Source organism: Episyrphus balteatus, chromosome 4 (genome assembly GCF_945859705.1).
Source record: "Episyrphus balteatus chromosome 4, idEpiBalt1.1, whole genome shotgun sequence".
Lineage (NCBI taxonomy): Eukaryota > Metazoa > Arthropoda > Insecta > Diptera > Syrphidae > Episyrphus > Episyrphus balteatus.
This window is the reverse complement of record NC_079137.1, coordinates 81860913-81874065: the sequence shown is the minus strand read 5'-3', so window position 1 is coordinate 81874065 and position 13153 is coordinate 81860913. Positions and strand designations below refer to the sequence as shown.

The window sequence follows — 13153 nt, the reverse complement described above, 5'->3', positions numbered from 1 at the left end:
TCAAATTACCAACTTAAATCAAAATTTATTTTTTTCAGTGTAAAAATTGTCCTTTCAACTGAAAAAAAATTTGATTTAAGAGCTTGGTATTTAAAAGAAACATTTATATAACTGTTTCTAATGTTCAATATAAAATTTAAACTGAATTTTCTAGGCATATGTAGCTATGTTCTAAATTAAGGTAGGAATATATTTTTTCTCAAAAATCATCTTTTCACGCGGAAAAAATCATGGACATATGGACATGGACAAATTAAGCCCCTGGGCAAATATTTACACAAGAAGAATTATAATAATGGACGAGTTATTTTTTCTGACAGTTGCAACGCGTTGCTTCTTTTTTTTCTGGTATGTTTCAAACAGTCAATGAGGACTACATGGTGTGTACGTACTATTTCAGAAAAAAAAACTGTTTTTCTAACAAAAACCGAGTGGATGGTTGTTCATTTGAAAGTAAAAATTCCAAAAGCAGTCTTCTGAGAGTTAGATTAATGGCTATGATATTCAATTATCAAGACAATTCAAAAGTTCTCAGAACCTCAATTTAAGCCAACATGTATAACATTTTTATAACAACAACATGTATAACTTTCAATAAGTTAAAAAAAAATCTAACTAACTATACAGTCCTAACCATCACTCCAATTAGACGTACAACCTTGAAAACATGTTGATCAACAAACATATCAAGAATAAGAAAAACATAAATAACTTCATAACAAAGTGACACACATAATACACATAAACATGTAGGCGTCATTAAATGTATCCAAAAGTTTTCCTGACAAAAAAAAAAAGAAAAAAAAACGCAAACATGTATAACTTTTTGGCATTCCTTATTGGTAAATTAGTCCTTTTCTTATATGAATTATACACTTTCTGACTCTGAAGTTATAAAGTATTTTAATTATCCTTAACAACCATCACATTAGTACTTCATTTTTATAAATAACATTCCTAAACAACAACAACGATATAACAACAAAAGGAGTTGACACAACAAAAAAAAACCGAAAAGTTAAAGGAAATGAACAACTTTTTCGTGTGGATGTTTTGTATCAACTTAAATTGCCAAACAAGTATTTATACCAATTAGGAGTTCATTTTGTTGCTATGAGAGTTCCCTTTATTAGTTGAAATTGTTTAGATTTTTTTGTAACGATGAGGGTACTTTTTGGTTCTTTTTTTTAATGATTCAGTTAAAAGTGGTTTAAAAGCCATAAAATTGATTTATTATAATTTACAAGAGCAACAAATTGGAAACCATTTTCACAAATTATTCGAATAAATTCTTGAACATTCGAGGTAAAATGTATAACTGAATGAGAAAGGAAACCTGATAAAAGGCTAGAAACTAGGAAGCAGTAAGCCGTTTCGTAGCACGATGAGAAGGTAACCTATAAACCCATTTTATTCTACCGAATTTAAAAATAGAAACGGCACGTCTGTAAAAAAAAACCACGTCTGTTTAAAGTCATCTATTCAGTTGGTCATAAATATTTCTCCTCTACTATATTTTTAATATTCACAACCACATTTGTATCCTTCTCAAAGGACCATCACAAAAAGTCTCTAACCTTCCCATAAACTTGCCAAATATTATCTCAAAGTAATAAATAAAAAGCTTTTTGCTGAGCAAGGGATACCAAACGAAATTCACCTCAAAAACCAAAGATATAAAATTAACGCTCATGAACTATGACTTCGTTCTGATGTGATGTCTGGATGTCGACTTGTTGGAGTCATTTTGATATATTTTAAATCGCAATTTACCCATCATCACCAGAAAAAGGAACACGCCCGTCATCATCAAAGCGATAAGCCTGTCATATTAGCATATGAATCACTTGCAAATTGTCTGGCAACATTGTTTTTTTTCCTTCTTAACATTTTAATGTTATCCTTATGCCCAATTTATTATCGTAGATATCTTTTCTCACATCGTCCTCTTTTATCTTCTTAAATTGCGCGATGAAATAAACCAACTTAATTCTTCTATATAGACCATCATTTGCTTTACATAATTGAATCTTAAATGATGAAACTAAATCGTTTCAAAAAAGGTAACAACAACAAAATAAAAATAAACGTGTTCCACAACATTAATTATGCATAAGAAGAGAGTGATGATGTTCTTTAGATTTTAACTGTTATATTGAGTGTGTCTATGGAGGGTTTGTGTCAGCCAGCCACAATCCATAAATGATGATAACTTTTTGGCGCGTGTTTGAGGCAAAGAAAATATAATAATATGAGAGTTTACATTATCATAATTTCCTTCTAAAGTATATTATTTTGTTGATATATTTTTAACTTTCAAGTTTTTTTTTTCTGTTCCTTTTTTGCCCTTTGACCTATGAGTGGCGCCTTCACTCAGTTTGTCTAGCACATATAATTTTGAAAACTCAAGTATTAGATTTACATTAAAAAAAGGATGTCGAAAGGACAAGCTATGCCCTTTTGTTTGTTTACACTCTGGGACACTTGATTGTGGTCATTTTAAATTCGTGCTATTTTTTGTATTCGTTTGAAAAACGAAAAACGCAATTTTTTTTATTTTGTGTGGAATTTTTTAAAAGTTTAATGCGATAAAAGTATAAATCTCAAATGTCTTCCCTACAAATTATAATCATTTCAAAACCAAATTCACCATTTTGCAAATCAAATTCACCTTCTAAGAACCAAATGCTTGAACTTTTCAATTCACCTAAGTTTTTGCTTCCAAAATATTTCTGTGTGTTCTCTTGTTTCTTTTTTTTTTTAATCTTGAAAAAAAAGGGACACTTCAAAAACATAAGTATATTTTGAATTCTAATAATCGGATCCCCTGGCTAAAATAAAATGGAAGAGCATCATTTTAATTGACTAAATTTTTATTATTTCGCTTAAAAATTCTCATTTAATTACCATTTCTAAAGTGGTTTGAAAACTTGCAAAGAAAAACAATCAAAAATTAATAAATTAAAATTTGAAACCAAATCCTAAAACTTGGAGCATTTTATATCCCATATATATTATATATGCTTTTGGGATTAGAACCAAGGACAAAAAATTCTATTCAAAAACGTTGGGTGCAAGGGTGTTTTTTCGTTTAATATAAAGCAGCGAAAAAGGATTCATAACGTTCTTAAAATTATTTTTGGTGAAATGGTGTTTTTTTTTTAAGAAATTATTAAATTCGGAATTAGTACCACAAAAACTGGGACAAAATTAATTTGTACCAATTTTCATTGGTGTAGTAATGTTTGATTTAAAACAGAAACCAAGAATCTAAGTAGTCTATACAAATATTTAAGGTGAAAGGGTGTTTTTTTTTTTTTGTTAGGAAAATCCGCGATAAGTCCGATAAAATAAGTGGTATAAAAGGTACCCTTATAAAATTTATTAAAAATGTTAGCTTTCCCATGGGAACTACGAATAAAACATGTTTATACATTTTATTTATGTGAAAGGGTGTTTTTTTTTTTAAGTGTAGGGAAGATATGGTTATGAAATTCAGCAATTATGTTACTTTTGAGATTAGAAACAAGAATCTAGGGTGTCTATAAGAATATCATGGTTAAAAGGGTGTTTTTTTTTTTTAGTGAAAACATAAATGATTGCCACCCCAATGAAATTTTGTAAGATCGTTGAGTTTGAGATAGAAAGCAAGAATAAAGAGATTTCACTTGAAAGGGTGTTTATTTTCTAAGAGACACTTAAATCTGTAATTGGTCCCTTAAGGCCAATGATAGAGAATGTCCTTTAATTAGAAAAATTTAAATGAGTGATGGACTATGGATTATGGCGCCAGAGGGCTGGGTTCGATTCCCAGCTACCACCACCTAAAATGAAAAACACTTTTACATGGGTACCTACTACCTCTTGCGAGGAATTGACAAAGCCTCCAAGAGTATCATTCTCATGAAAAAGTGAATCTATCTGTTCTTGGTAAAAAGTTATAACCTGTTGAATTCTAAAGTTTTATTTTACCGTTATCTCAAAATTGTGTTTAGGAAAATGATTGAAATTTGGCACACATATAGTCGTAGTCATGGTCTATCATTACTCCATATATAATATTCCTCTATCTATTAAAGAAAAAAAGGTAAAAATAAAAAACGATGAAAATCGGTTAAAAACGGCCAAAAAACCTGTTTTTTAAAAACTTATTTTTCTCCGTATTCAGTCAAAACTCTTTTAACAATTCCAATTTTTTTCACATGTATGCGCATTTATAAGCCCTACATGTCCCTTGAGATTTTTTGAACGCTCCAAAAAAAGATAATAATCAAAAACTACCCAAAAATACCCCTAAAAAAGTAGGTATTTTTCAAAAATTCATATTTCGAAACGCAGAGTGTTAGAAAAAAATCCGTATGAGACGCCCAATTTTTTTTTCCTCCATCTTTCACCTGGCACCTTTAGAATTGTCAAAAAAAAAATTTCCCCTACCCATAATCAACATTTTGTCATACCCACAACACCTGATCAACGTTCAAACAAAACGTTATAGCGGAGTTTCAGAATTTTTAGAATTTTTTCATAAATGCAGTTATCCTTAAATCAGTCTCCTCTATCTATAACAAAAAGAATCAACTCTCTACCGCCACGCGTTTAGATTTAAGCTCAAATTTCATCTTTCCGTTTTACCCCTGTTTACCCTATTAAATGACGGAATTTTTAAAAATCCTTCATTTGGATTAGGCTTTAGATTATTAGCTTTCAAATAAGCTTTAGGAGATTTTTGTATCTCTAATAGTTTATTTTTAATTTTGAATTTAAATTTTTTGCCGCACTGCGAAAGTGCGAGAGTGTAACGCTAGAAAATGGCGTCACTTTTTTGTGGTGGCTGCCATTGTTCATCGATTTATAAGACGTTATCACGTCAAAAACTAGAAAAAAATAGATTAAAATTAATTATTTAAATTTAAAAGCCTTTAATCAATCAGCCCGGAGTGTATGTTCTGGCAGTATTCCTCGCACATTAGCTAATATAAACAACTGCGTTCCTGTTTTTTTTTTCTTTGTACAGACTTTGATGTTTAGAAATTATTTATAACAAATTATGTTAAAAAAAAGGAAACAACCAAAATTTACTTATAAACATATACATAATTTGTTTTTAAAAGGACACACACAACATAGACACACCACTAAAAGAACGTGATTTTTATTTTGTCCTCAGGATGATGAGAATGAGGGTGTCTGTATATAATAATATAGAAATGATAATCTGGGGCTTTAGTTTCGTTAGCCTTTTGGAACCCAAATATTTGCATATAAAACGTTAATCAAGTTTTAATTCTGAGTAAAATCAAGTGAATTATAATGCAGAGGGGTTGTTTTTTAAAACATAACATTTTGTGTGTCTCTTCTATGGTATGACACGAAATATACTAAATTAGGAAGTTGTGTCCTTTAAATATGCTCTAGATTGTGTATAAATTTACAGGTAATGGCTTAGTTAATCAGATTGTTGTTTGTATTTTTTTTTTTGTGTAAAAATGTATTTTGTTTTGCATAATCACCTTGCTAATTATTTTGGCCCAAAAAGGTGTTTATTAGACAAGAAGTATTTTTGGCGACGTAAAGATAGATCAACTTGTCGTCTACAGATGGTGGAGTATAATGTTATCCTATATAAAGTCTAGGGCCAACACAGGGTCCTGATTAAATGTTTTAAATTTTCAAATAAAATTAATTGCATAATAATGGGTTCTTTATTTTCTGCTGATGGGATGTTTTATTTTTGACCTTGTAGAATTTAATACATAAATTAAAAGGAACAAACTGTCCTTGGTCTCATTAGTTGTATACACTAATGGCATAGATTTTTGTGAGCTGCATAAGTTTTGTAGTAAATTTCTCAAATTGTCATGAGTTTTAAGTGGAAATTTACAACTAAAACTCCAGAAACTTTATATTATTTTAGTGAAAGGGAATATTTCTATCAAAATTTCTATGAGTTTAACTATCAAGCTGCGGCATAAACAGTTTCCTGAGGCTTTTAAAACTTTGATATGCAATTTAGAGTATGAATATCAACTTTTTAGTTTTGTTTGTAATAATACACAGCATTGCAGAGGAAAAATTTTCAGAAGTTTTGTTTTTCATGACGACCGACGACCAACTTTCGTTATGGGGCAAAAATTTTATAATTAATATGAATTCGGACCACAAAATGATATGTAGACCTAATTCATACAAATAAAGAGCAAGAAAAAAGTTAAAATACTCACGCAAAAGGGATTAATAAAATTCCTTTAAATAGTTAACCTTACTCTAAAATTTGAATATGTGCATAAAGAATGGAAATTTGGAGAAGTTTTAATGATTTTTAAACCTTTCAAAACATGAAAAGAAATCGTATTCGGCCCATTTCGTTTTTTCCACAAACGTTAAAAGTAGTCCTTTAGCACTTTTTGCCTACGAATTGGACAAAAAAAATCGTCAAAAAAGTGGTTTTCTGCAAAGTCGGTTTACGGACGATAATTTTACGTGACAACGTCATATGAAAACTTTTTTCTAAAGAATAAAGCCATAGTTACTTAAACTTTTACAATGCGTAAAAGGAATAAAAATAATTTATTGAAAACAATCATTTTTCATAAAAAAAGTGAAAAAATCAAACTTTTTTTCTTCTTACACTAATAAATCCATTTTTTTTATATACATTTTATACCATCTGAAAGCATATTGCTTCAGCTCAAAATATTCATACCAACCATGTCAGCACGACATCAAAATAAGACCTACAATATTTTGAATCCAATCAATTTTCATCAAAAAAAACAAGAAAATCAATCTTCTTTTTCTTCAATTACGTTAGAGATCATTTTTTTTAAATAACAACGTAAAATAAATTTTATATCATCTGAAAGCTTATTATTTCACCTTTTATATGACGCTTCAATCACATTTCTAAAATGCCTACACAAAAGTAAGTAAGATCCTGGCCAACAGAAAAAACGGTTAAAAGGCTCAAAAAACTTGGGGCAAAAAAAACTTTTTTATCAGGTTATTCGGTCAAAGATTATTTGAGAATTGCACATGCATGCGAAAGACCATAAACTAAATGTTCTATAAGTTTGAGATTTTTTCAGTGCTACAAATAATTGCTAAAAATAAAAATACCCCTTAAAAAGTAGGACTTAAAAAAAAATCCGTAATAGACCCCTTATCTTTTTTGTCATTGCCTTTTGAATGGCATTTTTCAAATTGTCAAAAAAGATTTCCCCTACCTATAATCACTACTTTGTCAAAGTTCTACCTCATGTTTTAGTTTTAAAAAAATCTTTATAACTTGGTTTTGAAATTTTTTAGAATTTTTTTCAATGCCATTGTTGGCCTAACAATAAATTTATCTATCGATTAAAAAAAATTCTACTTTCTACAACGTTGCGTTTAGATAATAGAACCTTTTTTGCAACTTTGTTTTACCCCTATTTACCCTATTAAATGATAGAACTTTTAAAAATCCTTCATTTGTATTCAATTTTTGGTTATTATGTTTCAAATAAGCTTTAGAAAGTTTTTTTTATCTTCAATAGTTTGTTTTAATTTTTAATTGAAATTTTTGTCGCAATGCTAAAAATTTCAAGTGAAAGGGAGAAAATGGCGTCATTTTTTCGTGGATGCTGCCATGCTTTGGCAGCATGTCAAAAAAATATTAAATAACGTATTCCAACCCTGTTTAACTGACTGTTCAATTTGATAGAAGATATCCAAACAAATAATACCAATCATCTTAAACTTATAGAAAAAAGTGTCAACCTAAACAAACACGTCCCTCAACTTCGAATGTACATTGACTCACATTTTGTTTTATTATTTTCGCGGTAATAAATCTTTTGATTTCGTGCAATCAATAAAAATGAGTTCAACAAGTTTCGGAAGTATTTTTTTTTTTATTTTTACACGCTATCCTATCCGCAATGTTATTTTGCATTTATATTTGGATTTTATGCAGATTTGCTAGCACCATCGCTACCGGCTAAATGAACTTGAGATTTTCATGCAAAAATAAATTTGTTTAAATAGGAACTTCACCTGAGCAAAAAGTATCACATCTGTTTTATCAACATTCATTGAAACATATCCCAACCAAAACATTTAAAAAAAATGGCTTCTTTTATTCAAAACATTTCAATTGTCCTTATTGTTTCGCTAGCAATTTGTAGTGCATCACCAGCAAGATTGGATAAATTGAGATCAAACAAGTCGAAATTTTTAGCTAGACAAGAGGTTGCTGTTGATGAGGATATTCCTGCCCAAACACCATATCCTCCAGCTGGTATTCAACCTGAAGTTAAATTTGCCCTACCAACTGAAGAGAAACTTGACGAACCAGAAAAGACCTATCTTCCTCAAGCTGGAGAACCAGCAAAAACCTATGGACCACCAGCTAAAACTTATGGTCCACCTGAACCAAGTGTAAAAGATGAAGTCGAAGAAGTTGCCAATGATGAACCTGAAACACAAGAAACCAAGTCAGTTGAACCTAAATTGGAGAAACCATCATCAAATGCCGAAGAAGAAGACTCATCTGAAAAACCAGAAGAATCAGACGAAGAAGATTCAGAAAAACAAGATCCTTCAACTGAATCTGCTGGAATCGAAGCTGAAGAAATTGAAGCTGAAGCTGTTAAGAATGAAGAAGAACTCAAAAATCAACTTCCAGCTCGTCTAGTTTTAGCCAAAAATAATAAAGGACAAAAATCAGCCAAGTTGCAAATTGCATCAGCTCCTCAACAAATTCTTCAACCAATTTACTACTTCAACTATAATGGTCAACTTTTTAGATTATTATAGATACTAAATTAATTTTTTAATTTATTTGTCATTTCTTTAATTTATTGAATAAAATAAAAAAAAAATTCAAAAATAAAATTTTAATAAGTTTTTCTTTAGAACATTTTTTTAATGAAGCATATACTATTAATGAAATCACACAACAAACAACCATGAGCTTGAACACGATCAGAAATAAAATAAAAATTTTGCAAAAACAAATGAGTTTGGCAAAATTCCCAGTTTTTTTGTTGAATGATATCAACTTGAAAATTGTATTAATAAAATTTTCAACCAATCTAATAGCAAAGTTAAACAAAAAATTAAGTCATAAATTTGCATTCGAAAGTTCTTAAAATTCACTTAAAAAATTGATGCAATCAAAAATCAATTCTATTTTTTTTTCTCTTTGTTGCAACTTGTCGAGGCTATTTTATTATGTGAAACATAAAATGTCAGTGTCAATACGTCAGTATTCTACTCAGGCAAAAAGATACTGAAAATATCTTGAATGATCGGAAACAAAGATTTAAGTATTTTTGTTGTTGTTTTAGTTTTTTGATGAAAGAATGCCAAGCATTTTCTGAATTACAGAAATTAATTTGTTTATGCGTTTGTTTTGGGAACTTTCTTACAATAAGTAATGTAAATTTAATTGAATTGCTTTAGTGATGGTTACATTTTGTTTCTGTCAAGACAATGACTTTTCGCAGCTGAAATCAAGGGGCACGGTAGTGCCCAGCCAAGTTCTCTAGCAACTTTGGCACTACACCCTTATTTACAGGAAACAACTCAGGCCATTTTCGACCCCCCTCTAACTTCCACACCAAAGATGCTAGAAATTTCAAACTCACTACATTTGTTGAGCTCGTAAAAACCAAACTCCTCACAAAATTTCAGCCTCCTACGATGAGTAGTTTCTGAGATATAGGGCTTCAAAAATCGCAAAAACCGTAACTGACTCACTGACTCACTGACAGATCATCAAAATTATGGAGAACTTCCTGATATCGTAGAAACTTGAAATTTTACACGGTGATAGGACTTGTGGTGTATACAAAGGAAAAAAATCGAAAATTTGAGATTTTCAATTCAGGGGGCGTGGCATCCGCCCATTTCCGCTGAATTTTCATCATATATTATAGAGCACTTCTGATTATCGTAGAATCTTGAAATTTGGTAGAATAGTAGAGCTGGTAGTTAATACAAAGGAAAAAATTTAAAACTTGAGAATTTCAGCCAGGGGCGTGGCAACCGCCCATTTCCGCTGAATTTTCATATATTATTATAGAGCACTTCTGAATGTCGTAGAATCTTGAAATTTGGTAGAATAGTAGAGCTAGTAGTTTATACAAAGAAAAAAAAATTTAAAACTTGAGAATTTCAGCCAGGGGGCGTGGCAACCGCCCATTTCCGCTGAATTTTCATAAATTATTATAGAGCACTTCTGATTGTCGTAGAATCTTGAAATTTGGTAGAATGGTAGAGCTGGTAGTTTATACAAAGGAAAAAATTTAAAATTTGAGAATTTCAGCCAGGGGGCGTGGCAACCGCCCATTTCCGCTGAATTTTCATAAATTGTTATAGAGCACTTCTGATTGTCGTAGAATCTTGAAATTTGGTAGAATAGTAGAGCTGGTAGTTTATACAAAGGAATAAATTTAATTAAATTTTGAGAATTTCAGCCAGGGGGCGTGGCAACCGCCCATTTCCGCTGAATTTTCATAAATTATTATAGAGCACTTCTGATTGTCGTAGAATCTTGAAATTTGGTAGAACAGTAGAGCTGGTAGTTCATACAAAGAAAAAAAATTAAAACTTGAGAATTTCAGCCAGGGGGCGTGGCAACCGCCCATTTCCGCTGAATTTTCATAAATTATTATAGAGCACTTCTGATTGTCGTAGAATCTTGAAATTTGGTAGAATGGTAGAGCTGGTAGTTTATACAAAGGAAAAAATTTTAAATTTGACAATTTCAGCCAGGGGGCGTGGCAACCGGCATTCCCGCTGAATTTTCATCAAATATTATAGAGCACTTCTGATTGTCGTAGAATCTTGAAATTTGGTAGAATGGTGGAGCTGGTAGTTTACACAAAGGAAAAAATTTAAAGTTTGAGAATTTCAGGCAGGGGGCGTGGCAACCACCCATTTTCACTGAATTTTCATCAAATATAGAGATTTTATATTCTACAGCCATACCTTGCAAAAAGTAGTGAAATCACAACAAAAACATTACTGTTAAAAAAAGAGCCAAGTTCTCTTATATTGAAATTATGCTGGCACAAAAAGTACTGAGATGTAAAAGTGTACCAAGTTCTAAAGTTTGGGTTCAAATTCGTATCAATAAAATTTTGATTGTTTACTTGGCAATTTTTGAAATAACTTTAAAAATCGATAATTAAGAAAAATTGTCAAGAGAACAATCAAAATTTTATTGACACGAATTTGAACCCAAACTTTAGAACTTGGTACACTTTTACATCTCAGTACTTTTTGTGCCAGCATAATTTCAATATAAGAGAACTTGGCTCTTTTTTTAACAGTAATGTTTTTGTTGTGATAGTTTTTTCTAAATTCAACTCTTTTAAAGTAATTTTTCAGTAATGATTGGAGTAGGTACATGCAATTAGTTGGTATCAAGTTAGATTCTACTTTGAGTTATTAAACAGCTTTTGAAATCAAGGTGTGAAACTTTGAAATTCGCTATTAAAAAATGAAAAAGCAGACGCTTTTCTTTTTAAAATAAGTGGTAATCAATATTTTTTAGAATTGAACTTCGATTTCAATAAATGTTAGAAACAAAGTTTGTCAGCAAAGCCATAACTTCGCTAGCTGAAAATATGTTAGGTCGCCAGACAAATACCTGATTCAATAGTAGCTTATTTAAAATTTACTGAAATTGAAAGTTTAATAACTCGAAATTGGTTTTGTTTACATTCTGGGAGCAAACAAAGGCCAAATACTCAAAGTTGGCCATAATAATGGCTTTTTCTAATGAAAGACAAATATTTAAGCACAGCACTTACTTAATCAGCTTTGTCGAGGTTTCCTTTCGATGTGAACCCGAAAAATTGATGTTGTTCAGAGAAAATCAAACATAACCTTGTGCTAGAAGGCGTTGAAGAATTATCCCAATATTCTAAGAACAAATATTTGTGGTACTATATTTTTAAGATTCAATAGAACAGGAGCTAGAACTGAAAGTCTATCAGCTTTAAATAATGTCTGCTAAAGTTTTTGGAACTTTTACTACAAAAGCATAACTATGACCTGTTAAAGATAACTCAAAGTTGAGTAGTAGAAAATTGTACCACTTGCCGTGTCGGTAGGAAAAATATATTATAAGTACTTTCTGGTGCCCTTTAAAAATCTCGGCTGGAGTGTCGCCCAAATAAGAAATATTTTAAGTCAAGCCCGTTAAAATACAAAAAAAAAATAATACCAAGTTTTACCAAATTTAAAAGCCCAACGTTTTCCACAGTTTTTCAAATATTAACTTAATTAAATTGGTTAGGCACTAAATGTGAGAACACTTCAGCCTAAAATTCTCCATGGTTTAAAAGATATGTATCACAACAAAAACATTACCTATTGTTAAAACAAGAACCAAGTTCTCGTTTTTTGAAATTATCCTGGCACAAAAAGTATTGAGATGTAAAAGTGTACCAAGTTCTAAAGTTTGGTTTTAAATTTGTATCAATTTAATTTTGACTTTTCTCGTGAAATTTTTGTTTTAATTATCGATTTTTAAAGTTATTTGAAAAATTGCCAAGTAAAAAATCAAAATTTAATTGATACAAATTTAAAACCTTAGAACTAGGTACTTTCGAACTTAGTACTTTTTTGCCAGCATAATTTCAACATACGAGAACTTGACACTTTTTTTAACAGTAATGTTTTTGTTTTGGTTTGGCAACCTTTTTGCAAGGTATTAAAATTAAATTAAAAATCTATATTATTTGGTTATTCTAGCACCTTTAATTAGAAAATCTCAAGTTTTTCTAATTCATTTAAGGCAGTTGTGTGATTGTTTTAAGTACTCGATTTTTATGTGTTTCGAATATCAAAGGGTGGGGACCACCTCAAATATTCTCCATAATTTTGATGATCTGTCAGTGAGTCAGTTACGGTTTTCGTGATTTCTGAAGCCCTATATCTCAGAAACTACTCATCGTAAGCAGTTGAAATTTAGTGAGGATTTTAGTCTTGACCAGCTCAGCAAATAAAGCGAGTAAAGAGAGTTTCTGCCATCTTTGGTATGGAAGTTAGATGTGAGTCGAAAATGGTCTGAGTTGTTTCCTTTGAGATTCCTTAAATTCAAGAACTTTACAAAAGTTCAATGACTTCTATAAAATTTTCAGTTTCAAAAAATACTTCAATC

At 30.5% G+C, this 13153-nt stretch overlaps 2 protein-coding genes across 3 annotated transcripts in view; one reads left to right on the top strand and one right to left on the bottom strand.

Moving 5' to 3' along the window:
- The window catches only part of LOC129917664 (prolactin-releasing peptide receptor), a 123169-nt gene that overhangs the window by 107312 nt on the left and 2704 nt on the right, over positions 1-13153 (bottom strand). The window lies entirely within an intron of this gene.
- LOC129919391 (uncharacterized) lies at positions 8032-8793 on the top strand. The gene has a single exon (XM_056000251.1). The coding sequence runs from the start codon at positions 8104-8106 to the stop codon at positions 8791-8793; it is 690 nt and encodes a 229-aa protein (XP_055856226.1). The 5' UTR covers positions 8032-8103.